This window comes from Salminus brasiliensis, chromosome 9 (assembly GCF_030463535.1).
Source record: "Salminus brasiliensis chromosome 9, fSalBra1.hap2, whole genome shotgun sequence".
In the NCBI taxonomy this organism is placed as follows: domain Eukaryota; kingdom Metazoa; phylum Chordata; class Actinopteri; order Characiformes; family Bryconidae; genus Salminus; species Salminus brasiliensis.
Window position 1 is genome coordinate 18,223,922 of NC_132886.1, and position 27,887 is coordinate 18,251,808.

Sequence of the window (27,887 nt, forward strand, 5' to 3'; positions counted from 1 at the left end):
AAAACAAATTCTTATAATAACGGTAGCATGCCTTCAAACATTTGAATATTTATGATTTTTTTTACTGAAAGCTTTTTAATGTGCATTTGATAACACAAACAAATAAAAACAAAGAGAATTAATGTGCTCAGCTTTCTTCAAAAATGTCATTTTACAGGATTTGGGCCCAGACTAAATTTGACAAATAAAATAATTAGCAGTGAGTCAGCATATACACATCTCTGAAGAAAATGGAAATGTACCATTGGAAAAAGATAAAAAAAATCTAATAAAATCTATCAATCATTTAGATGTGTTTATTTGTTGCTTGTAACATTTGCATTAGTATACTGTTCTGAATTTAAAATCAAAATTCATCACGCTCAAGTTATAAACAGTTAACAAAACATTGGACCCATCCATGAATATCCAAAACCAATATACAAAACCAAAAAGAACTGTTGAAAAACTTAATCGGACGCAGAACTTTGACTGGATGGTGTCGGAGCATTTCCGCTCTGAGATTTCAGCTTCTCATAGTGTTTCTGTAGGATGAAGGAGAGGAGGGGAGTGCAAGAAAACAGGATTACTGTTTTGATACCAAGTGCTAACTGCTGCAACGTCCTATTGCTGTCTCAGGGAAATAATAATTTACTGAGAAATGCTTTAAAAGTCTATGCTGTGCAATAATGTGATCTAAATGAATGACAGCCTGACAGGAGCTGAGACTTGTACCTGCATGTTTTGGTAATGCCGCAAGCTGCTGCAGTGGGTTTTCTTCGCAGTCTCCTCATTGCCATAAAACAGAGAGCAGAGCTTGCAGAAAAATCCTGTCTTTGGCACCACGAAGTCCATGCCTGTGGACAATATACAAAAATAACTCAAGAAGTGTGTTCTAGATCCACACAAATATACAACAATCAAGCATGTTAAAGCAATCCACGGAAAAAGAGTAAGGGAGGCAAAATCTCCACGCAGTTTTATTTGCACATCTTGTGAAACCTACTGGGCCATTACCTTTTCCATATTTACTGAAAACAACTCAAGCATTCCTGGGGGCATTTCTACTGTATACGACTATTTTCACTGGTCATGGAAAAACGTTGCACCATGCCTTAAATTTATTTTACATTAGTTTTTGTTGGCTACATGACACTCATCTTCATAAAGACACTTTCCCAATACTTATTGCAACTTGCCATTTTTGGCCTCTGGAACAGCTGCAGGTTAACGAAACCTGCTGCACACCTGTCTCATGCTACTGCAATTGCCTCCACTTAATTACTTATATCACAACAACATGTGATGTGTTCAAAACAACAAACCTGCAATGCTTTATACCCATCTGTAAAATTAAATGCAAAATAGATAGTCTTAATCTACTCTTTCCCTCATCAAGGTCTAGGTCAGTCACATTTTGATTGCTAGTTGTCTATTCTTTCAAAGAGACAATAAAACCCACATAACATTGTACAAATCATTCCTTACTCCATGTTATGTTAATATTTAACTAAATTAAAAGCAAATTATTTTCTGGTAGACACCACAGCTGGTCATGAGTAAGTGGCACTCACTTAAGCGCCACTATAGGTTTGCACATTAAATGTTTGCAGCCTTAAATTACTACACAAGACAGAGAAAAATGAGAGACATCATACCAATGGGGTTGTTAGGGATAAATGGGGGAAGAACAAAGCCTTCAGTTACTGATGGTTCAGAGCATGGTCTCTTTGATTCTGGCTCCTGCTGTGGCTCATCATCTCGCCTTTGTTTGGATTCCTCTGGAATAAAGAGAAAAGCAAAATAATAAAGTCAATAAGTTTATATGCCAATGCAGGATGTTTGTCAAATTAAAACAATTAGAGAGCAAAAACTAACCAAAAGTCTCTGAATAAGATTCTAATAAAAGAAACAGAAGTACTGTTTGATAGACTAAGCAGAAGAATAAATACAAATTCTGTAAAAGTGGTATCAAATGTAACAACTTTCAGCCACTTTGATAAGATGGCAAAAATAGCATCCAGATAAACAGGCGATGACCTTAATAAGAGTTTTTTTTCCTGCCTCCTTTATTATTAGGTTATTATTAGTGTCTGAAGCATTGCTAGTTTTAAGGCAAGCAATGAACAGGTTGGTTAATTGGCAGTACCAATTGGGGAGAAAAAAAAAAACAAAACAAAAAAAAACACTTTGTAAATCTGGATGCTGTAACCTTAATTTTATATGCACGTTCAACATTCAATCAGGGTTAGTCTATGTAACTGATTTTACTGGAAGTTTGAAACAAATACTCCTGTATCTAAAATGCAAAATCAATCTCTGCAAAATCATTATCAAATACCTTTAATAGCTCCTCTTTTTTCTGTTTTAGATTCAGAACAGAGTGTCTGAGATAGCCTGCCAACATCCTCATGTTCAACACTACGCTTCTCTCCCTCTTTCTCGGATGGTGGAATTTCTGTTTTTGTAGAGTTCTCTTCTCTCAGATTATGGAGTTCTGGTTTGAGGTCTAGATCCTTTGGCTCGGTGACTGAGGATGACACTTCAGCGACTGAAAGAGTTTCTTCCACTTTGGATCTCTCCGGGGTTTCTTCTGTCTGGTCACTAATCTTTCCTTTCTTCCTTCGCCTGGATTTTCTCACTATCCAGTCAAAGGAAAAGAACACAGATAACAAAATATATAATATAAATACATTGTACTCTTCTAGGTTAATCAACAGATTTAAGTGAGATCTAAGTTGATTCTAGTACATGTTGGTAAGTTACCTGGCAGAGTTCTCTTCTTTGGCCTTCCAACCTTCCTGGGGACAGAAATCTCTTCCTCCTCCTTCTCTTCATTTTCTTCCTCTTCGCCCACTTCATCCACAGTCACAAAGTTCATTCTGTTAAGTGCCTCCATGTGACAAGCATCCTCATCTAGGCCAGATGATTCCACAGGCTCCTCTGGCATAGCAGGTGTTTCAACTTCAGACAAGGGATGCTTGCTTTTAATCTGCTCATCTGTCTCCTCGTCACCTTGTGCCTCATCGAGCGTAACTAGAGTCTGGAAAATCCAGTACAGAAAAGACGAGAAATGTGGCACAAGGTACGAATACAGTAAATTAGCAACCCCCCCCCCATGACAAATACTGACCTCAGGGTTGAAAGGGTCTTCATCTTCCTCCTCAACAATCTCATCAAGAGTAACCAAGCCTTGAAGTTCTTTTTCGAACTGATCTTCAGCCTCCGTTTCATCGCCTCCCACCTCGTCAACAGTCAAAAGTGCTTCAGGGTTTTCACCAGCCTGGCGCTTTAGCAGCTCCTCCTCCTCTGCTTCATCATCAGGGAAATTCTCCTCTCCCTCACTGACCTCATCAAGTGTCACTAGAGCATCTTGAGATGGGACTTTAGATGCTTCACCGTTCACTTCTTCCTGGAGTTCCTTCTCATGGACTGCAGTCTCAGGCTTGTGTTCAGCATGAGTCTTTGTTTCCTGCACCTCAGAGGCTGGATGGGGTCCATCCTTCGCTAAAGGGACAGAAGAATCTAACTGGCAAGTGGGCCCAATGTCTGTGGTGCCTTTCTGGACGAGAGGGGACTCTTCCTCAGCATTACTTTTTTTGTCTTTATCCTGTGACAAAGGTTTTGGTGTTGACTCTTCTGTAGGTGCACACTCCGTCTTCTCTGGTTCACCAAGTCTGGTTCCTACGGTCACTGCATCTTGTAAGATATCAGAAGTAACATCTTCAGCCTTAAGGGTTTCTTCAACTTCCAGCTTTTCAGTGTCTTTCATCTCTGTGGCTGGCTTTGAGCATTTAACGTCAAGTACTTTCAGACTGTCTGTTCCAGCTGCTGTAGATGCTCTGGTCCTGCGGCTTGTGGCTGAAGTTAGAGGCTTATTAACTTGTTTTGATCTAGTGGCTGGAGACTTTGAAATTGAGGAGGAAGATGAGAGTTTCTTTTTTGTTGTGGAGACTGTAGTGGAGACATTCAGGTCACCCTGGGAAATTTCAGGTTCAGGTAAGGGTTCAGAGCCAAGAGGAGAGTGCTCTTCTGGCTCATCCACAACCTCATCCACAGTTACAAATTCATCTAGGTTGAAGGGTAAAAGTTCTTCCTCTTCTTCTTTTGGCTGAAACAGATTACCTGAGCAATAAGCAACAAAACAATACTGATTAAGTGAAAAGGGGTGCCACTCATATTTCCACTCACCTCACTTTCGGTTTTCCATGTTTTTGAAGCACTCCTTGAGGACCGCGTACTTCTACTGGTGCTACGGCTCTGTGTACAAAGGAAAACAAATGAATCCCTAAATATTTGTAATCTGTCGCTAAAACAAACCAACAGCAGTTTTTAAATGCACCTTGTAGAATATCAGAAGTCAATGCATTTCCTTACAAATTAAAACCGCAATTAGCATTAGCATTCTTACCTTGTAGCTATCCTCCTCATGCTCCTTTGAGACTGAGCTGCTTTCTGATAAGCTCTTCCGAGATGCAGTAGAAGAACTTGAGGATCCCCCACGTCTAGTGGTGGGAGGCATATTTTCTGGACTGTTCTTCCGTCTGTGTCTAGATACGTATTCTCTTTCAGGTGTTTCACTGTCTCCAGTTTGACTTTGGGAGCTCTGTGATTTCCTTCCCTTGAGAGTTTGGGTCTTTCGATTATCACCAACACCAACTGCTTTCTTGGGTGTCTGTGAGGACCTTTCTGCAGGCGTAAGCTTCTTCACGCTTGCTAAAGCCTTGTCAGTTACTTTTTCTGCTGCATTCTTTTGCCTGGCTTCCTCTTCAGCACGCCTTAAAGAGGACTGCAAACGGCATTGATGGACTGCTGCTTCCAGAGCTTTTAAAATCTCTTGTGTAACAGGTGGAAAGTCCAGTGTCATGTCATTCAATGGAACAGGTCCTGATGAGGGTCTACCGTCATCTGAGAGCCGGCTTTGGTCACAAGCCTGCAAAGCGCTACCAGTTTGAACCAGTTCAGTTGACTTTGAGTCACTCTGAATTTGGGCCTCATTTTCAGCCATAGCATTTTGTGGCTTCAGATCATCCTCGATCACCTCACTAACTGGAGTAGATGCCACTATGGGGACACTTTGAGCCTCTGTTTCCAAAACCAAAGTACTTTCACCACTTGCAATATTACCAGTAACTTGCCCTTCAGATGGTGACTCCATGTTATCCTTTACTGGTCTAGTGTCCTTAGCCTCATCCTGTTCAACAGACATATTCTCAACTCCGGTAGTAGTGTCAGACTGTACACAGCTACCCACGGATGCAGTGTTTAAGGGTGATTTTTCACCATGCTCAGTTGTGTTGTTAAGTGCATTTTCGCTATGCTCAGCTGTGTTCATGGCTTCTTTTTCACCATATTCAGTTGTGTCCATTGGTGCTTTTTCAGTACTCTCAGTTGTGTCCACAGTGTCTTTTTCATTATTCTCAAGTGGATCCATTGTCACATTTTCAGCATATTCAGTTGCTTTAATTGGTTCTCTCTCAGCTTGATCTGTTGCACCAATAGGAGACATGGTTTCTTCAGTAGTGACTGCGGGCAATACACTATCTCCTGATTCAGGCTTTGCAAAGTGAACTCCATCTCTGAACTCAATCATCGCAATGTTTTCTGTGCCAGTGGTCTCGATTTTGTTTTCATTGCAACTGACACTTTGACATGAATTCATTTCAGTAAAAAGATTGTCCATTTTTGAGTTACTGCTTTCAGTTGTTTCAGTGGGTGGTGTGTCCAACTCAGGGTCACTACATTTAACTGGAGTTGCTTCAGCAGTTGAAAGATCCTTTTTAGAGTCACTGTCTGAAGAATTTATTGCTGTTCTCATATCTGCAGCAGATGTTTCAGTAGTACCACTGGGGCCCATCTCAATATTTGTTTCATTTTGAGTTATTTCTTTCACAGGAACATCCTCAGCTTTAGGTGCGACTGCTTCAGCACATGTTCCTGATGTGGGAACTTGCGTAACATTATAAGCCCGAGGCTTGGTAGGTTTAGGCTTAGTGCGTGCTTTACCTCCAACCTTGGGAACAGGTTTAGCCCTGACAAGGACAGGACAGAGGACAAAAACAGTTCATACAGCGTCATATGTGACTTATGACCAGTTTAAATAGTACTAAGTATAAATGTTTGTTTGGTACACCAAATGGTTAAAAAGTATTTATTGCAAAACTATTTTAAGAAGGTATACTAAAAATTCTCACACAAAAAGAAAAAAAGAAAGCTTAACAATTGTTATTTCCACACTAGGTGTTAAGTTTGACAACCTTAAATAGAGACCTTAAAATCATGCGTTTTCACTTACCCTTTAGCATCAAGTTTCTTTTTCATCTGTAATTAAGAGGATTAAAATCAAATTTAATTTGGATAATTACACTGATAACCATGTAACCCTGATGAAATTATTAGATTAATCCAAAAGTACCTGATCAGCAGTCTTCGGCATTTTGGCGAGTTTGAATGTGAGGGCATTATTCCGTACGATACATGGAAACTTGAGGAACCGACTATAAACCGACCTAGCAATAGCAGGGGTATCCATTGCAAAAATAATCTGAAAAGAAAATCGATGTGACAAATGAACAAAAAATGTAATTTTCCAGAACTGTTTTTTTGCACTCAATTTTAATTAATTGCTGATAGCCTTTATTTGTTCTACTGCAGCTTCCAATATACCTAAACCAAGCAATAAAATACCTGAAAAGACCAAAGGTTACTAAATGAGCAAATTATATCACTTATATCCTTACCCTGCCATTGAGGGGCAGAGAATGCTTATATGAACCAAAGCGTTTGATGAGGTTCTGAATTTCACCGACTGCATCGACTTCATTAGGCACATTACTGATGGTGAGGAGACGTTCAGGAAGCACAGCAATTTCCTGGGGCTGTATAGAAGAGAAAATAGGCTTAAACAAAAATGCCCACCTTGGAGCAGGCCCACCTCAAACTAGTTTAACAAGTATAAGAGGATTTCATTGATTTACTTACTGGCAATTTCTCCATCCCCATCAGTACTCTAAATAACGATTCCTGGAGGAGAAAAATAGGAAATCACTTATGATAACTAAGTCACTAACACATGATTCTGTTGTTTAGAATGAGGACAGTGGCAATGACATTCTTCTCAGGCAAAGGCTCACTGATCTAACACAATAAATGGACTGGTGGAAAATACTAGTTGAAATTAAATATTTAAAAGTTAGAAAGTAATCAAGAAAAGGACACACTGTATGATTAAGGTCCACAGGTTGAGTCATCATTGTGATGCTTATCTCTTTATCTTGCAGTTTTGCTGGAGTGTCTGCATAAGCCTTCACCAGTGCTTGTGCTGCTTCTGTGTTAGGCATCTCCAGGTAGGCCTAAAAAGATGTTAATTTGTACATTATTCAACTTGTTCCCCCCAAATGAAGATTAAGCATTAATAACTCCAGTAATGTCCTTGTTGGTCTGAATGGCATCAGTACCTTTTGTTGAGTGAATGCTATGACTGGTGTTGAAACGAATCCATGGGGACTAGCAAGACTTTTGAGGGCGTCTTCAGTGACTCCTTCCTCTGGAAGACCAGTGATCTCAACTACGTTTCGCATCCAGGGGATCTCCTGTGGATTATAAAACAAGCTGCTTTTTATTTTTATTTTAAATAAGCATAGCTTCTTGTTTATGTAAAATGCATAACATGCTTGTAAAGGCAAACCAACTGTAAAATGTACCTTCTTAACAGTCTTCTTAAAAACTGGGGTCTCACCTGAACCAAAACACAAAGAATTTAAGTTTTCTTTCCTGACAAAAGAAAAAAAAGAAAAAAGAAAAAAAGAAGAAGCAGGGAATAGATTTGATTCTGTGCACGATATCACAGCTCACCTGGCCCTTTTTTAAGGGGCTTTGACTTGATCAGATGTTTCCCTATAACTGACAGTGACCTCTTTGAGTCGTCTCTAGATTTAGCTGTTTGCGCCATTTTGCCCATTACCCCTTTTGCTTTAGATGGCTGGGGTGTTCGTATTGTGTCGTGGTCCTTTCTATGATGGGCAATAAGAACAGTCACTCTCATATATAATTCTTATTTATGGGACAGGTTTAACAAATCTTGAATTTTGTTAGCAATAAACATGAACACTTACTTTTTGACAAAAGGTTTCTTCTGATGTTTAGTTTGTTCATCTCTAGCATCCTAGACATTGCACATGCACACACACAAGAAAACAATTTTATTTAGGATAACTGCATTTTCACAGCCTGACAACATAATCAGGAAACAAGGACACTGTGTAATTAGTGCAAAGCACTGGAAGCTAAAACAAAACCAAAATAAATAAATACACATAAAAAAAAATACATAAAATACCTTCTCCATACAGATTTCAATAACTCTGCCACGCAACTTCAGGTTCTGACATTTCTCCAAAGCTTTAGCATCCTCTACTTTCTCCATACACACTGATGCCTGACAAAGTAAAGGTTAAGGAACTAAATTAGCAATCCCTACTTTGGCCATAATTACCAATACATACAACAAAATTGTATGTACTGTCTTGTTTACATTTAAATTAATTAATGAATTTAAATAAATATACACAGAAATTACACTACAAAATGTAACATACCTCTGAAATGGCTTTAAGCAGTATGGCAGTGTGAATCTTGCCAAAGGGTTCAACTGCAGTCACTAGCTCTTGGTGAGTAGTACCACATGGAATGCCCCTTAGCCTAAGCAAGCAGGATGTCCCAGGACCAGCTGGCTTCTTAAATTTCTCACTCTTGAAAATAAAGAAATAAAGAAAGAAATAAGCAAACAGAAAAAATGATTGCAAGACCAGTAACAAAATTAGCTCCCTGTAGGCTCCCTCATCGACTACCTTGGTGTTCTTCATAGTGGAGGAGCTGATCTTTGTGGCAGAGAAGCTGGACTTGGCGGATTCACTTCTTTTAGAGGGAGGAGAGGAAGATCGCTTCCAACTGCTGCTACTCTTTACTGATGGAAAGGAAGTAGTGTTTCTCTTCTTGGCCAACTCAGCTAGCAATGCTGGGGCCAATGATTGTACCATGGCCTTCAGAGAACTACTGTTTGTTACTGATGACAGCTCGGCTGGATACAAAAAAATAAAAAATAAAGTAAGAATTTAAAAAATAAAACAAAAATATCTAGACCATGTGCAAGTCACCACTGTTCACTAATCTTACCTGAGGACTCAAGAAGTTTTTTAGCTAATCTCTCACTGCTGCTTGATCTGTGCTGGCGAGGAGGACTGCTCCGACGAGGGCTCACTCTACGAGAACTCCGTACAGGTGACCGTCTACTATTGCTGTAGCCTGGTGATCTTGACCGATGTCCTGGAGGTGTGCGAGATCTCCGCCGGTATGTAGGTGAACCACCACGAGGCTTCCTGCGGGGGGATCGTGATCGGCTCCTCGAATGGGAGCGCCGATACCGGCGAGGGCTTCGAGAGCGGGATCGAGAACGCTGTCGACGACCAGAAGAGCCATGGTGACGCTTGGGGCTAGGGCTTCTAGAGTAGGAAGGGGAATGGACACGGTGTTTTGGACTGCGATGTTCCAATTTTGTTTCAGCGCTGTTTAAAAAAACAAAAACAATGATAAAATTATGAATAAAATTAAACAATGAATTGAAAGTGAACATAAACAATAAAAGTGTCACTACTTGCCTAGTAACAGTGATTGCCTCTACATTCCAATCAGGATATCTATTGAAACAAATAAAAAAGAAAAAAAACATTTCCAGTTAAGTCAATAAGTGTAAATGTAGTTTAAAAATTTTCAAATGTACAAAAATGTATACTTACTGTTTTCTGAGACGCCTACAACTCTCAATGTGTAGATTTGTGTTCTGATGTTCAATCCAATCCTGACAAAGAGGGGGAAAAATGAATCAAAGAAAGAACAGTGACAAAGACTAACGTTTATATTTTGCAGCACGCTAACATTTGTGTACATCTCAAAGACCTTTGGGTTCTGTCTTAAAAAAAAAAAAATAAAATAAAAAATAATAAAAAAAAACAACAAAAAACAAAAACATTCACTGAAGTGAATTGCTTAACCCAACTTTGGAGCAATTACTAAAAAACGCTGTGTAAATGCATTTAACATAGAAATAATTATTACATTGCTGAATAAAATCTCACACTCTAAAAATCCATAATCTTTGACGTCAGCTTTATGATAAATAGATGAAATAAAGATAAACAAATCAACAAGTAACAATCAAAAAGTAAATTAGGAAAGTCAGTCAATTTGATGCTTAAAATGTCCTTTTCTGAAGTACAGTCCAGTTTTCTACCATAGGTCGTCTTACAAAAACTCCTTATTCATTTCCATGCAAATCGGTGATTCGGTCGGCAAAAAGGTCCACTGAGGTGTCTTCTCATAGGCCATCAACTTTGTTCATTAGCTCAGTCCAAAACTCAGAGATAAGAGAATCCTGTTCCTTTACAGCTGGGTCCACTTAGGGCTTCAGGAAACATGCAGTAGTCTTCTTTCCAAAACAAAACTGAAACTGAGTAACCCATAGCTTGGAATAACCAGAAAACAGGCAATTTCTTCATTACATGTAAAAGCTAGCCTGATATTTATTACTTTTACACATTTCTATTGGCAAATTATATTACATTAACCATTTTAATTTAAAGCAAAAACAAGTAAACTTTTTTCATTTTATTGATTTGTGATTTTAATCAGTCGCAGTGAGGCAAACCGCAAAACAGTCACTTCACACATTATAGAATTTTAGACAACAAATTTAATACACGTTTCACAAATTAAACTCTATGGGAGGGATAGATACTCACCTTAATCTGGACACATTCTATGTTACATAGAGAGCATGTATGGGGAAAGATTCTTGGGGAAGCAGCTGAGTAATCATTCATCATGGTGGGAGTTGGCAGCCTCTTTGCAGCTGGAGCAGGAACTGAAGCAGGGAATGCAGGGGGCCAGGAAATTTTTGGGCTTCCAGAGACCAATGGGATCATAGGAGCTTGCGGCCCAACAGCAAGAGGAGGTGGCATCTGTGGAGGTCGACTGGCGGGTGATGGTACAGTCGAAGCAGTGGGCTGTCTTCCGGGGATTGAATTGGCACCTTGCATGTCCAAGCTCTGTGAAGTGGATCTTTGAGTCACTCCTGATGGCTGAAGCTTAGGAACCATTACTGAAGCCTTGGCAGGAACTCTGACAGCTGGATTTTGCTGTGGGTGCTTGGTTACATCAACACCACCGAAAGAAGACAGTGAGACTTCTCTGGTATACTTTGCTGACTCTTTAGTAAGGTGGTCAGGTGTATAGCTGTCAGATTTCTCCTCAGGAAAACCAAATTTACTAGAATGTCCATAATCAATCACCTTGCTCTGCCGTGGATCTCTCACATCAGGGTCAGGGACATTCCTCTTGGCTTTACGCAATCGAATATCTCTCAAAATGAAGGGCAGGTTGTCTGGAGTCAGCTGATCATCAGGGTAGTGGCTAAGGAGCTCAAGATCCTCGCTCGAGAGTCCAAAACTTGCCAAGATGCCGCTGGCACTCTCTGAGGTATAACGCGTAGGTGGGTGTTCTGGAGGAAGCTTGCTGTCCAAACCCCTTAGTCCTCCGCTGCTGCCGAAAGTTGAAGACTGGAACAGTCGTGTAGAACTAGAGGAATGACCTATAGTTGAGGAAGCAAAAAGTTTACCAGGAACCTGGTAACCACTCCAGTCCACATCTTCAGGCCGTCCTGCGACACTAGACATGGTATAACCACTGGTTCCTGGTGAAAGCACATCATCTCGAGGGTCCTTCCTTAAGCGAGCATCTTCTTGTTTTGACTGCTGCAGCATGTGTGTGATCAGCCGCACTTCCTCACGAGCACCACGAATGTTCATATCTATCGCAGCATCAAGATCCTGGGACATCTGCGGCTGACGCTGGCCCAACGGAAAAGTCATCTGCTGGTTTACCATCATTCCCCCATGAGGACTAGTCATGGAGTCAGGGCCAAGGCGAGCCGCCCCAAGGTCCAGACCAGTCTGTGACCCAAGACCATACTGCCCAGTTACCACAGATCTCTGACCACTGGAGAATGGTCCACCACGGGTATTATACATAGGATGGGACATGGTAACCTTGAGCAGGTTGAGCAAGCTCAGGGCAGGTGAAGCAATAAGAGGAGGCGCGACGTTTCCGGCAGCAATCACATTCAGCTGGTGCAGTGCCAACCGAGCCTTTATCTGGGCCAACTGGAGGGAGGCAGGGCCAAAGAGAGGCGGGCTCCCAAAGTTGCTCAGGGAATTCGTAACACAACTTTCCAAGAATAACGCAAAGCTGAAAAAAATTCAGGAAACAAAAAAAAAACAAAAACAACACAGACAGGGTTATTTGCTTACTGTCTTTAACTCTACACAGGAGGGACAAAAAGGCTGCGATATTTCTCCCTTTCCTGCCACGGATTTTTCTCATCAATTTCTTATTCAGTCGCATCTAGAGCCTATGTGGATTTAGCTTTTCTGGTCTTCACTGACATGAGGAAAACAGAAAGCACACAAATTACAGGACAGACAAGGGGGGTTATTTATGATAATATTGCAAAAAGTGAAGACCCCATTTTAGCTTGGGGAGGGGGCAAACAAAAATCTATAATGAATGCTTTGTGATTTTTGTTTTGAACAAAATCTAACAGGTGTTGTATAATATGCAGGGTATACGGACCACTAAAAATAAAATCACCTATAATTCAACTTGCCGTGAATGTTTGGCAGAGCTGAACAGTGCATTGTGTTCTTATTGTAATTAAGGTAAGATTTCACAGAGTGAAAAGCCTCTGATACACAGCCACTTCGCAAGCAGCATTGATCACTCTTCTGCAAACTTGTCATCCACCTGGGGGATTAAAGGCTACATCCCCTACAAGAATGACTTACTTCACACTGAGCACAGAAAGATCTGCAATAAGCCCAACAGAGGATTGTATTAAAAAAAAAAAAAAACACAGTTGTGTACAGAACACACTAACCAAACAAGCGCAGGGTGCGTTGGGCAGCCATGTTGCGCATGTACAACGAAAAGCAAGTATGTCACAGCCCTTAAGCTTTATGCCGTATATATGGATGTGTAGTATGAAATTAACAAATATTTCTAAATTTTAATGGCCAGCCCTAACCCCAGGATTAGGTTTTAAGTAAAAAAAAAAAAAAAAGGATTGGAGATGAAGGCGGGCAAACGTTCAGGACATTTAAAACTTACAAATGAAGGTAACATTTACTCACAAAGTGGCAATCCTGATATTTAGGCATTTCAATATAGACTCAAAAAGAAAGAAAAAACTTAATATCATTTGAGAAAGAAAGATGAAAAAAGAGGACACAAACTTACAGGTTATACAAACCCAACACTATCCCAAGCACAAGTAACACCCAAAAAATGGTGCAGGAATATTATTCCCAAAACGTAGTGTGCTTATGGTTACTTTGAAGTGCAGTGACTTACAAACCTTTGTAAAATCACCTCAAAGTAAAAATAAAGACCTTAAATTAAAGCGTTTTCAGGACATACACCAGTATTTCTAGTGCTACTAAAGTACAGACGCTTGTCATGCTTTTTTTCTGCAAATGTAATCAGAAGGAAACCACTTCTAGATTACATAAAGCGAACATGACATTTTTTAACACATGGTATGCTTTCAACCACCTACCCTAAAACTACATGCAAGTTTTATGCAATAGCAATACAGCTGAAACTCCCACAGGGTTCAGTTGCTTTCTAATAAATAAAACAAAAACTTGACAAAACTATTCAAGCACACTAGCCTCATAACTCATAAACCGCTTAAACAGTATATCTGAACACTGTACAGAATTTTACAAAAACCCTCAACATTGCCTTAACATAGGCAATGTCAACCTTTCAGCAAACACGGACTCTTCTGTAACGCCAAAAACATCACTGAAATGTGTAAAGCCTTTTTATTAGAAAAACACACATTAGACTACCTCTGAACAATTTGCAACTACGCATATATGTTTACCATCCCTATGCATTTACGCCATTTTAATGAACATTGCTTCTCCGACTAAAACAAATGTGTTGTGCAGGAATACTCCAGGACTGGAAAACCTTTCCTAGGAGTTATAGCACTTGCTTATTCATATGGCTAAATCTCATGTAGCTGTAGGTTTACCGCTTGACTGGAATGAAAAACTGCAGGCACGCCGGCCTTTTGCAGACAAGGATGTATAGCTAGCTAATTATCAGCGAAAAAAATACTTTCACACTTTCTAACTTTCAACTTTAAGCTTGATTTAGGGAGGTGGTGTGTGTGTGTGTGTGTGTTTGAAGATGTATAGCTAGCTAGTACTCTTCAGGCCTACTGGGGTGTCGTCAAGGATACCAGTTTGTAGCTATTTACCTTGCTAGCTAACTAATTAGCGCTAGCTAGCTGATAAACAAACAGGGAGTGGAGGTCAACGCGGGACACGTTCGCATGTCACAACATTTAAAACGGCGTCAGAAAGATGTTCAACACTAGTAACTCATTCAAACGTTATTAAAACGTTTCTCGTCGAACAGCTCTTCTGAGTGAGTTGGCTTGCTTAGCTATCAGTTAGCATAGGCAAACTAGCTAGCTAGCTAGCTAAAATGCTAAGCAGCCGTGCAAGGTATACGATGCCTCACGTGCCTGGTTTTGAAACTCGTTGGTAATATGAGCACGACACATACAAGGGGGAAAGGGCGCACACTGTGTTTAGATAAATAAAATGAAGGAAAGAAGGAGGGAAGACAGGTTAATGAACGCTACAGGCCTCGGTTTGGCCTTGTCAAACACCGCCGCCGCCGCCTCTAGGAAAAGATGCCAGACACTTTGAATCGACACAGTAAAAATAACACCTACGGGTGTTATTCAGGTGGCTCGGCTACACGTCCGTGCTCAACCGTGTAAAAACATACCTCGTATTTAATACCTAGGTTTGCATGGCGCACATCCTTCGTCTTAAATCACTGAAGATTCACATTTCTCGTGAACTCATTTTCTCCTCCTTGTCGCTGACTGAGCTGTACCGCGCATGCGCGATATTGGAGCGCACACGTACGTACGTACACACACACACACGTCTCTGAAACATGCCTGTGGTGCATTAGCACGCTGTGTCAGTACAGGGGGGCACACATCGAATTGGTTTGGCTCTAAACCCTGCTTTCGGTTTGCTGTTGAGCTTAAACAGTATGGTATTTTAATCGGATATATGACGAACAAAAAAAGCTACAAATACTTAACATTAACTTTTTGGAATATCTTCATTTCATTTGATTCATAAAAATAAATTATACTGAATGGATTGTCATGGAGCCCCCAAAATATCAAGGTAGGAAAATATTATTTAGAGAAATAAATCGTTCCTTTGATTCAAGTAATCATCTCCTTAATTTATTTGCAATCTGTAGATGATAACCTCTCTCATATGGCCTGTGATAATTTTTTATGAATACCTCCTTGTTTCACCACTTATTGTCCTGTTTATCAGCTCTATTCATAATATAGGAGCACTTTGCATTTCTATAATTACAGGCTGCAGGTCATCTGTTTCACCACATACTTATTAGTCTCCTTTCACCCTGTTAGTCAAGGGGAGCACTGCTGGGCTGAGAATAGTCCACCAATCAGAAATACCCAGCCAACGGCATCCTATGGGCAGCATCCTGTGACCACTGATACAGGACTAGAGGATGACCAACACAAACTGTGCAACCACAGATAACCTTCTGTCTTTGACTTTACATCTTTAACGTTGACCAACTAGGTAGGAGTGTCTAATGGAGTGGGCTGTGAGTGGACACAGTGTTTAAAAACTCCTGCAGCACTGCTGTGTCTGCAATTCTGTGAAATCCTGCACCTGTGTCTTTTGCAGGTAAAGGGGGCATTTACATATGATTTTTTGTTGATGAAGAGCTAAAATACAATGATTAAAAATACTATTAGCGTTTTATATTGACATGCCCCCAATTCGGAAAAGTCAGGGCTAAGTTAGTATATACAACGGTTTGCACTCATCATGTCAATACAATATTAAGCATTAGCGACGACTGTGAAGCTCCTAAGTATGACAGTGAAGTGGTTTTGGTTGGAAAGATGATAGAGTGATGCTCATGATATTTCCGACACAACTTGAAGGCAGCATTAGCTAGCATTGTGCCCTGAGCTAAATATAAAGCAAAATATATCAAACTCACACTATCAAGTTACACAAAGAAATTATTTTTTATTTCAATATTTTAGAAGTGTGACACCAAGATTGCACTATATTACTATATTTATACATTGTCAAAATAACTCTGTTTAAAGTTAAATCTGTGTTTTGCTGATCAGTGTTTTAATCAGGCTTAAATAAAATGAGGCTGTTGCAGTTTAGTGATTGAGCGCTATGATACACTGCAGTGAGATTTTGATTGTAGTTGCTGTAGTTTTATGGAGCAGATGTACGTTTCAGCCTCAGATTGCCAGAAGAAAGAATGGGTAGTTGTGGAAAGGAGCGATATTGCCAGCTGGTGTCAGTTGATTTTACTTTCTCCAGTCCTGAAAGCCTACTTGCTCTTTGCAGTTGTACATTTTGACTTTGAGCAATCAGTATGATTTTCCATAGGAAATGAGATAGAAACAGAGTGTGTTAACATCATTAGCGTCTCAATAACCCAAATGGTTGTGATTGATTGAGAGGCATGTCAGTAATTATTTTACGTTTCAGTTGAGTTATACAAGTAGTCTGCTTGTTGTCTTCTTGTACAGGTATTCAGTTCATGCAGAAGTAAATTTACAAACTAGCATTTAGTACTGTTGCAAATTACAATATTCTGGGAAAACCCAAAACTGTTCAGGTGGGCCTCGAGGGCTGGTACTTCTTTGTGCTAACATTTCTGTAGCTGAACAGCTTCCACCAAAAAGTAACTTAGTTAACATTTCAGTGTACATTCCACTTTAGGCAGGCCTACAGCTTTAGTGTGGTTGCATGATGATCACATGATATTGTGGACCTTAGCCACCTAAGATCAGGAGGTTAACTTAAAATAGTCACAGAGGCGAGAGGACATACGTTTTTAGCACCTAATTTAGACATGGGCTGCTTTAATGATGGGACTTCGATAATGTCATGTCTCAGGGACGCAACTGGAGTCGCGTCGTTCATCTTGGATAAGAAATGAACTGCAAAGTATTTTGGCTCTGTGACAAACCTGGCAAGTCATGGCTTCATTTGACCCTTTACTTAACCTTCATAACATCAGCATTGTTCCTTCTTTCACTAGCAAATTCTAAAGACTGACTCAACAAAAAATATTGACTTTGCATTTAGAAAAGAGAATATTTGTAGACATGTAATTGTTACTAATTGGATCATATTTGGACAAAAAACATCTTTGATGTTATCTAAATATGAGAAATTATAGGGAAAAACATTTGACATTCTACATTTTTCTACATGATTAAATTATAGGCAGAAGGATGACTTCTAAATGTCATCAACTTTTCAGTACCAGTGTATGACTGTGTTGCGGAGCCAATCCCACCCCCACCCCACCCCCCCACCCCTCTGCCAACCCCCATGTCTCCAGGGGTCATGTTTCTTGTAAGGCTCCATTCAGTTGCCTGAGGAAATTTGAGTTATGTGGCTGACGACGTCAAACATCATGCAGGAGCAGCAATAAATAAGTCGAAGCATGGCAGTCTACTCATAAATCACACAGTGGGTGTCTGTATCTAATAAACATGTGTAGGTCATGTCTCTCTCCTCACCTATTTAAGACTGTACTCAGTACTGTTCCTCTTGGTGAGGTTAGATTCAATAAAAGCAGATGTTTGGTAGTGCCGCACATAATAAAGGGGGACATACACATACAGTCATTTTCTACAGTCCCTTTTGTGAGTGGTCCTGTTTTAATCAGCATTCAGTGTGACTGCAGGCCTATTTGCCAACCATAACTGGAAGTTAGAGGACAAGAACTGGAAGCTTGCTTAATCCACTAATTTTTATTTCTTTAAGTGTGGTTGATTCTTCTATCATAAACAGGATCACTGTGATCTTGGGCCATATGTGTAGTTAGGTGTTTTACTCCAGCACTGGAAACCTTCTCAGAGAAATAGAACATGTTGTAGGAACCCACTGATAAATCTTTACCTGACTTCATCTAGTGAATAGTGAATGATTCAATGAGTGGACCCATCCGGACACTTTGTAAGATTAAATAAAAAATAATGGCTTGTATTTCTTTAGTGGTGGTGTACATCCAAGTGAGACACCATATCCTAATCCACTACTAATCCACCCATAACCCAGCCGTAATGGCTCAGCACAAGCACCATAACTCATTACCCTTGACTTACGCTCTCTACAGCCTCTCTCACGTCCTCACCTAGTCCTCTGTCCATATTTCCCCTAGTGATAAGCGATAAGTCATAGTACGTGTCCAATCTCTGCATAGTGACAAATTGTAATCACTACGGGTGGTCGAGAACACAGCAGGTAAGTGCCAGAGAGAGAGCGAGAGAGAGAGAGCGCAACATTAACAGTATTCATCTGTTAGGGCAACGTCTGCAAATGTTTAAAGGTAGTCTTAGGGGAATTAAAGAGAGAGAGAGAGCCACATTGCAAACTGAGTGAATAAGGCGAGAGAGCGAGAAAGAAACATGGTTACATCTAGGGTTGGGCGGGGTCCACTGTTTTTCAGACCATTATACCGTCAGCAAATATTACTGCAGTGTACAGTATTACCATGGGCGGGGAGTAATCAATCAATAAATGTTAAACTGGCAGTCTGGCAAATGTTAAACTCATGCAAATCGGGAGAGAAGCTGATTATCATTAGCTTAGTTAGCAGGATTACATTCTGCTTTCCAGAGAACACAAGTTTAGACTTAGATCTGAAGAGTGATGTGTTGGAAGATCAAAAAGCTAATTTTTTTTCTACTGTGGTGGATCTGTAGTTACCTTTGCTTAGTTAGCTTGGCTACAAATTCACAGAGTACTACACAGTGCAGTGCTGCACATTTAGCCGACTGCTTCACAAAGTTTTTCTTGCTCTGTGTTTTTTTGATAAACTATCAGTTACTGGCGTGACATCACCAATCAGTGAGCTCCCACAGTGACCCTCTTAAATGAACATGGGTAAAAGAGCTTATTTGGCTGTGAACTAGATAGATACAGAACAGTAATTTCCTTATTTGGAGATAGCGTCATCAATTTAAAATACTGTGGAATACCTTATTGCCATTATACCGCCCAACCCTAGTCACATTGCACACTGAGTCACTATAAGGAGTGAGAGACGGACAAATGGAAAGAAGTAGTTGAAAGGTAGCTCCCTGAACTCCTAAACAATTCTGTCTCTCTGAACATTGTGCTTTATAGTCATCATCTGCAAGGCTACATACCCTCAAAGAGACATAATACCATTCACCATTTGTCACTGTCTGGCAGGCCTTATTCGGGAATAAATATTAAAGGCCCCCAGGAGCCTGTTAAGCGGACAGTTAATTGGACATAATGAAAACAAATAGAGCCTGAGGTCTCATGGGAAAGCATATCATTCATTCACAGGCTAGGTTTGTCCACAGCCCCTAGGTTTGTGCAAGGACCTGCTGACATGAGGATCTCGGCTCAAACCACAGCAACTGGCACACTGGCCTCAAAGTCTTATAATAGCCTGATAGGCAGCACAAAATAAACCCTGGACCTGAACTTTATTGGCCTTTATTAGCAAGTAATGAACTTTGGTTGTGGCCCACAATTCAATATCTCATGCTCATAATGACATAAAATCAGGTTTTAAATGTAAAAATAAAATCTCATTAGTTTTTTCCTCTGATCCTAATATATCTTACATCCAGTGCATTCAAGGATGTGTTTGTTCTGGTTAAGGTTTCTTCTCAATGAAAGTTTGCTTCTCTTGAGCTATGGTTTCATCACCTCGGCTAAGAAGTGATCTCATTCTTTCAGCACCTCCACACTTTCTATTTCAGGACACACACACACACACTTACTAACACAACATTTTGTCTTTATCTCATGCACATACTTTTTTAGAACTCTGCTGGTGTGACATTTTCTTGTAACAGTGTCTGTAAGCTATGTCCTCCATAATCTCAGCTGTATTTAAAACCACTTATTGTAGAATTGAGCATTTCTTTACTGGCCCTGCCCCTTCCTTCAGCTTCTGTGTAAAATTAGCTGGTTGCCAAACAGTTTCCTATGTGAAACCAGTGTCTCTTTAGTGTACTCTGATTTAAAATTAATAATGAAAGGTGACGTATTTAGTAGATGTCTTTCTAACTAGAAGATCACATTATTTTATAGTTTAGTGCAAAACCAATTCTAAACTAATAGGACATTAATAGGCTAGAAAACAATTGTGTGTGGGGGGGGGGGATTTTATGTCACATCTATATAATTGCTACTCAGCAGCACAAAATCTTTAAAATGTAGTATTCCATGTTATGATTTTAAAATGAATTGTGGACACAATTGTGGACGGTGGACACAATACATCTCATTTCAGTTTCCTTTAAGATGCATTGTCCTATATTCAGATTCTGTTATAGTTCTTATTCAGTATCTCCACTAGTGCTGTCAGATTAAATCAATACTTACACTGACAAAGGATTTTATTGCTATAATTGACTTATGACTAGTGGGACATTTAGGTCATCCACATTATACTCAGTATTCTAGCTAGTTCTTAAAGACAACTAATAGGCCAGACAATAGAGGTTACACTGATGCATTACATTATATGTTCTTTTTTAATTTATATTTTCTCACTTTTTAATTTACAGCCACCATCTCAAACATCTAAGGCCACATTATCTCTTGGATATGCAGTTCCTTACCATGTGGTTCAACTGGTGCATTACATGATTAAGCGAAGCACAGTAAAGACCTGAAGTTGAAAATAGAAGATGAGAAAAGTGAATCTTGTTATTGAATCTGTCCACCCCTTTCAGTGGTAAAATTCACACATATTCACCCTTTGCTACATAAATGCATACAAAAAACACAGGTCTTCTGCAGGGCAAACCCATAAATCGTATTATGAGACCCAGATATAGATTTCTCTCCACCTGGTGGCCGTTAAGTCAAGGTCATTTAAGCCATCTGTTTGACATTAACATAAAGAGACAGGCTCATGGCTTCTAGTAACTTAAATAGCACAGAAAAACATACTTTTACATTGCCTACAACAAACAACAAACCTACTTTAAAAGTTACAAATGTATGCTTCATTACATTACATTAAAAATCTTTCATTACTTTGTAACTTGTTGTGACCTGGTTTTGATAGATCTAATTTTTGGATCTACTTGTGATATAAAAAGCACAATTCAATTTTCATTACCAACTGAAAGCCAGACTGCAATTAACGCTTCTAATTCTGCCAGAGAATAAACGCTGAGCTGTTCTTGCGGGTAGGAGTGCAGATTGTCCCCAGTAACCTCTGTTTGCTCACCACACTGAACACTATACAGCTGTATTTGCAGTAAAACTACTAGTGTTAAATGAACAGTATTCAATTGTGTCCATTGTGGCTTAAATTTATGCACTGGGTATGAAGTCAGAACCGTTACACTGTTAAAAATAATGTTTCTCTAAAGAAATATTCAGTGGAAGGTTCTTGGAATAATTATTTCTGTAACTGAGACGTGTTAAGTTCTTTGCCAAATAAAGGTTTTCTTAGAACTGTACTATTTATCCAGCAAGGAACCATTAGAAGCTTTATTTTTATGAGTGTGTTCCTTCAAAACTGGATGTTTTACTGTGTAATGACATGAACAAGCCATTAATCAAAGCTATTGCTAATTTGGATGACTCAAATTTAGATTAGATAGAATCACAGCCTCATAAATCTATCGAGTTTTAAGTAAGCACTATTTTAGGAAACAACAGCCACCAGCTAATGGTTGGCAACCTAACAAAATAAGCAGTGCTTGGAACGATGGTTATGTTTTGGGAACACATACACAGGCACACACTCGCAGACACATTATCCCCTGTTATTCATTTTATCATCCTTCACTGATAGCCACAATCCCTCTGTAAACAGGCTGCACTAATATCCATCTCTGTTAGTCTCTGTCAGAGTTGAATCTTAAGCCATGGGATCATTAGATCATTATTATCTCCTTGGTATACATGCCATTTCAGAGATGCTAATTAACCATTGGGTTCCTAACATGGATTGTCAGGTCTTTTAATATACCCTACCTCCTTCTCATCCTGGCATGGGTGTGGGGAAGTTGATTGGTAACGATAAATAAAATAAATAAATAAAACCCTATTTAAAAAACTAAATATTAATAGACAGTGTGTACTCCGATGCAACACACAGGAGACAGCACATTGTGCATCACCTGATGCATAGATTTTATGATGTGTTCTTGTATCCAGGGTCATTCTGCATGCTTGAACTCTACCTCCCCACTTACCTTTGTCCTGAATTTACGGACATGACCGTGGAGTGTATGTTACTGTTTTATTAAGTTTGTGCTTAGCTGTTTGAAATGGCTGCCCTCTTACCCCATTGGTGTATTTTAAGTGGCCAGCATACCATTAGAAAGTGTCTGAGCACATAAACATAAGATACAGTATGTTCTTCATTGCTGTGACTTATATTTAGATAATTCCACAGTAGCCTAAAACCCTGATATCAACACTAGTGATGGATGCATACAGGCTTTAAGATTTATTTAGCAAAACCTTTGTAATGAACAGAAAATGTAATTTAAAAGGGAAAATAGGCTTAGCATATTTTCTTTTCATGGTTTAAGAGTGCATTATTCAAAGTATTTCTAATATTTATTATTATTATTATTATTATTATTATTATTAAATAATCAATTTGTTATCAAATCAAATCAAATGTTTTAATCAAATCAAAGGTTTTAAATCATAAGAGTTTAAAATCAAAAGAGTTTATCCTGTCCACAAACATTTGGACAAACCTGTTGGATTTTGCACAGCATTGCTGTAAGGATGTAGTGAGGTCAGAATGTTGATGATCACCACCCAAAAGTACTGGATGGAGCATAATCTCTTCAGAGAACACAATTCCACTGCTCCACAACTCATTGCTGGGGGCTGTATATGCCTCTAGCATACACCTATGGTGATAATAGGTTTATGTTTATCTGCTTATCTGAGTCCTATTCTACTGGCAGTACTTCTCTATAGAGACTAAACAAGCTTTATGAGTTCTGCACATATGTGTCAGCAATGGGTGCAACTTAAAGTAGCTTAAAGAAGGGGTGCCCACAAACATTTAAACATACATTGTACGGTAGGTACATTGTGCATTGCATGGTTCTAATGCCTAATTTATTGCTGAAACAATGTATAATTGTAATATTTTAAGAAATATATTAAGAAGTGGATTTTGATTCTTTTTGTAAACTGTAGAACCCACTTATGCTTTAAATCAAGGACTCCACTTTAGATTAGAAAGGGTAAGTAAGCCTATGTGCACAATGCCTGTAAGCTAAACCATTACTAAGTTATGAAATCTGGAAAGTAGTCAAGGAAACAACCTCCAAATTGTGGGTATGTAACGTATGGTTCTTTAAAACAGTCAGCTCTGGTATCACTCCAAGGAACCCATGCTAAGAAGGAGATTTTAAAACAGAAGTAAAATATACATTTTTAGTTTTTTTTTTTTTTTTTTGTACATGAATGAATCTACATAAATTAACTTATGTAAAAGGACACAATGCAGCATAATCAGAACGGTATGAGAACCAAAAAAATGAAAGGAATGAATGTGGTGGTGGTTGTGGAATTTAAGAGAATGTCAATGTGGGCACTGGTGAGCTGTACTAGTGTCCCACACAGCCATTTCGAGTAAATGTCAAATCTCAGTGGACATAAGTGTATTGTAATTTCATCATTACAGTCCACTAAGTGACTCCTCTAAATTCTAAACCATGTTGTGATCTAAATCACTTTAATAGCATGTCTTTAAACTGTAACTGTAGCTAGAGAGAACTACATCTGAGACAACAAACAGATCAAAAACATTGGTCAGTGTGTATCCATTTACAGAGGCTTCTTTCAATTAAGGATATGAGGCTTGGCTGGTAAGGTGTCATGGTCTTTCCGGCATAATATGACACCTAGACTGGGTCCATTAATGCATCTTTCTAATCCTTCAGACTGAGAGCTGTGGATGGTGTTGGCACCCACAAAGGATGACATCACTGGCTCAAAGAGAATTGGTTGCTGAGCTAGGCAGCAGAAGAGGGCTTTTGTTAGTGCCAGGGATGGAGGCGGAAGGTAGAAAAAGAGACGGAGGAAAAGAACAACAAAGGTCTTTCATCCTACTTCACAGACAAGAGATCGGAACCAGTCTGCTACTGGAACTGTCTACAGCACCACTATTCACTATCATTTATTTAAGAACAGTTTTAGAGACACAATACTGCCTTTACAGGTTGTACTTTAAATACATGAGCTGCAGTGTTATCAGATATTGGATACACTTATCACAGCATCAGTATCCTCTTCTCATATAACCCAATGAGACATCCAATAAAACACCAGCGTTGGTAGTTATTAGCACCATGCCTAGAGCCAAGTGTGGGATAGGGGTATAAAGCCTCCCAGCATGGAGCTGTGGAGCAGTGGAACTGTGTTCTCTGGAATGATGGTGCTTCATTCCATACTTTTGGGATGAGTTGAGGAGTTGGGGATGAGAGAGATGGCTTTTTAATACTTCAGTGGAACAGTGGATGAACAGGTGTCCCTCTTATTTTTGTCCATATACTATAGTGTATCTCCCACACAAGGAGAGGGTTCATTCTTTGGGATCAACCATTCTTGCCATTCTTTCATTAGAATAGTCATATTTATAGTATGTAATAATATAATATAATATAATACATAATAATCTATAAAGTTTTAAAACCATACTTTGGATTTTGCTGTGTTGTGCATTTGTTTTCTGGACACCATGGTGCCTGAAGGGTTTGAGTGTTTGTGAAAAACATTGTGATTGAGATCTTTTTATTCCACTTATTTCCAAACAATCCTTGGAGTCATGGCAGCACAACCAGGGCAGAAGTGACTTATTGGAGATTATCTGAGCCTTTGCAAGGCCTCACAAGCTGACAGTGACTAGGTCCATGTGAACAAAGGTTGACTAAATTTAAATGTAAATTTTACCAATAACTTTTGAGCCATTCGAATTCACCCTCATGATAGTTACTACTCTGTAACAATGAATTAACAATTGTATTATCATTTTTTTATTTAATTCAATGCATTAACTTTCCCACTGTATATTAAATGCCTTCAACCTCTTAAAAAGCCTATGGTCCGCCGGTGGGCTGAAAGTGTTATTACAAAGTTCTTTTACCAAAGAATAGCCCAACCAGTTTGAACATATGTTCCTGTAGTTACTGAATAATACACCTTAGTGTGTAATACGTCTTTCTCCATTAAGGAGTTAAAAACAATAACAATTCATGCAACAGCAGTTTAACTACTGGTGATGTATTCACAATTACAGATGCATTATAGCACTACACCTTATGTAATTTTACAAGTTTATCAACTTCAGTTTAACTTGCAATCAGACATGTGTATCCCAATAGTTCTGCAGTGTTTTCTGTTTTACATGATTATGCATGTCTAAAAAAGCAAGGGTTATTATATATTTATATGATTTGCTGAGATACACTTCTTTAATTACAAAAGTCAAAAGTGAAGTTAATATAAATGTGTAATTACAGAAGATGTATTTCTGTAATACATCTGTAACAGTGAACTAGATTTGTGGCCATTCCCTAGTCAATTAAAAAATGGTGTGAGTGTGGTGCTAATCCTGTCTTTTAATTAAAAGCATGGCAGGGACTGAAGCTGTAATACTAAGAATAGATGCTATGCATGGTAATGGCATTCCTATGTACTACAGTATAAAAGCACATTACACAACAGGTGGATCTGTTTACTGTCTCTGAGGATTTAGCAAGCTTTACAGCACAGTTCAGCACAATTGGGTATATAAACCTTCAGACTTCCTTCTATAGTAGGGTAGTAGGTAACAACACCACATTCTCTGTGAACCCAGACTAGGGTTCAATTCCCTGGCCAGACAAGCACACCACACTACACCAAAAGAAATCCTTGGTCAAGACTCCTAACTTATTCATTCAACTTGTAACATATTTACCTCTATAACATGATTTAAACCATCAAGTTACCCTGGGTGAGAGCATCAGCCAAATGCCATGAAAGTAAATCGATCATTCAGGTTTGAGAATGTACTAGTTGTGAAATTTGCTGAATGTCTAGCACATGTACTCAACTTTGCAACATTTAAACAGTTATTTGGAGATTAAGAGATACAGTATTGCTTTATGTGAATGTACACTTTTTTCGCCCTAAGCGTACATAGATAAATTATCTACAAATGTTGAACTTGTTAACAAACTACCTAGTGAAACACTGGTGAAGATGTATAACAGTGTTAGAGTTAGAATTAGAATTGGGATAAATGGTTAAGTTTGGGTTCTAGGTTGAGGTTAGGGTTACAGGTAAAGGTTAAAGTTAGGATCAGAGTTAGGTTTAAGACCAGATGTAGCATTATGGTAAATTAAACTCCAATGAATTTTTTTTTTATGTACAAAATTCAAATAAACTGTTAGCGAATACTAAGTCTTCTGCTCAAAATTGTAATACAAATGCATAAAAAATGCATAAAATGCATATAAATATTGTCATTCAATCAAATTATCTAATTTTTGAAGACTGAAAGACAGAGTTTGTGACCGAAATAAATCCCTATTCCTTCATTAGTACTGCATTAAATAGGGACTTATTAGTAATGCTAAAACACAAATGAATTCGGACATACCGGCTGCACCAACAAATGTTCAAGTGACTGAGGTGTGTTTAAAGCTCAATACACACAATTCTGAATGAACCTTAATAAAGCATTATAATAAACCTCCCATTAACAACCGAAATATCTGGAATTCACAGTGGCTTGTAACTATCACTTGCTTATATGAGCAAACACCATCGGCTCCATTTTGTTCCATAGTCATTGCTTAGTAACACCAATCACAATGCATTTTGGTCTATATTCAGTTGATATAGTGAGTTATGATAGTGAGTGCACTGTGAGAGATAATAGTACTCTCAAAACTGTTTAATTTCCATTTTACGGATCCCACGATTCAGACACGCACAGGCCAACATACTTATTAGTGCCATTTTGCTTATTATGAAGCCAATGTCAATCAATATCAGTTAAACCTAACCACTGACAAAAACACAGACCACATTAACAACACACAACTTTGCGGACAAGACACTATACACGAAAAATATGTAAATGAAATTCTGCAACAAAACTGGGGGCATATGCACTCTTTTACATATCAGTTTTTCATTTGACACCCCCCCCCCCCTCCCAAAAACAAAAATGTAAAAACAATCCCAAAATCACTGGAAAGAAAAGTTTCAATCAAAATGGTGTCTTACCAGTTAGGGGCATCAGGTCTGGCTAGCAGTGCCAGGTGGTTAATTTGTTTGTTTGTGTTGTTAGTGATAGTGCTTGCCACTCCATCCTGGGTGCTGAGTTTCTGATTGCCTTTTATCATTTCTTCTGCCCTGGAATGTCAACAAGGCGAACGTACAGAAGGAGCCAGTGTAGCCACTCACTCTTTTCTTTCTTCTTTTTTTCTTTGTCTCAACACAAATTCACCTGAGGTCTTTCAGCTCTACTCCAACTTCTTTCTGAACAATTTCAGTAATTATATGGGAAACTAGCACTGGTCCTTGGTGCTGAGGATCATCTGAGTATCAAGGATTTGTGCCAGGGAACAAACTGAAACTTAAAAGCTATAAATCTTAATAACTGAATTTCATATAAATTATTCAGAAACCATTTAGATCCTC

At 39.0% G+C, this 27,887-nt stretch overlaps 1 protein-coding gene across 1 annotated transcript; it reads right to left on the reverse strand.

The window, feature by feature from the left end:
• Positions 1-55: 55 nt before the first annotated feature.
• znf638 (zinc finger protein 638) lies at positions 56-27,604 on the reverse strand. Its single transcript, XM_072687641.1, has 25 exons — positions 27,471-27,604; positions 10,776-12,279; positions 9,774-9,835; positions 9,636-9,674; positions 9,154-9,542; positions 8,829-9,058; positions 8,577-8,729; positions 8,318-8,416; positions 8,094-8,143; positions 7,834-7,991; positions 7,683-7,717; positions 7,437-7,571; positions 7,200-7,331; positions 6,961-7,002; positions 6,720-6,857; positions 6,395-6,523; positions 6,275-6,300; positions 4,391-6,011; positions 4,171-4,239; positions 3,113-4,090; positions 2,746-3,022; positions 2,321-2,620; positions 1,638-1,760; positions 715-836; positions 56-524 (listed from the first exon to the last, which is right to left on the reverse strand). Exons 1-25 carry the CDS (start codon positions 27,587-27,589, stop codon positions 450-452), a joined length of 7,005 nt encoding a protein of 2,334 aa, XP_072543742.1. The 5' UTR covers positions 27,590-27,604; the 3' UTR covers positions 56-449.
• Positions 27,605-27,887: the final 283 nt, after the last annotated feature.

Bases quoted from the DNA above. Each gene is read 5' to 3' on its own strand.
- znf638 (XM_072687641.1), bottom strand. From the start codon at position 27,589: ATGATAAAAGGCAATCAGAAACTCAGCACCCAGGATGGAGTGGCAAGC. The intron at 9,675-9,773 runs GTAAGTATACAT...TTGTTTCAATAG, and splicing joins TGTAGGCGTCTCAGAAAACA to ATATCCTGATTGGAATGTAG. The intron at 525-714 runs GTACAAGTCTCA...TTCATCCTACAG, and splicing joins GGCATTACCAAAACATGCAG to AAACACTATGAGAAGCTGAA.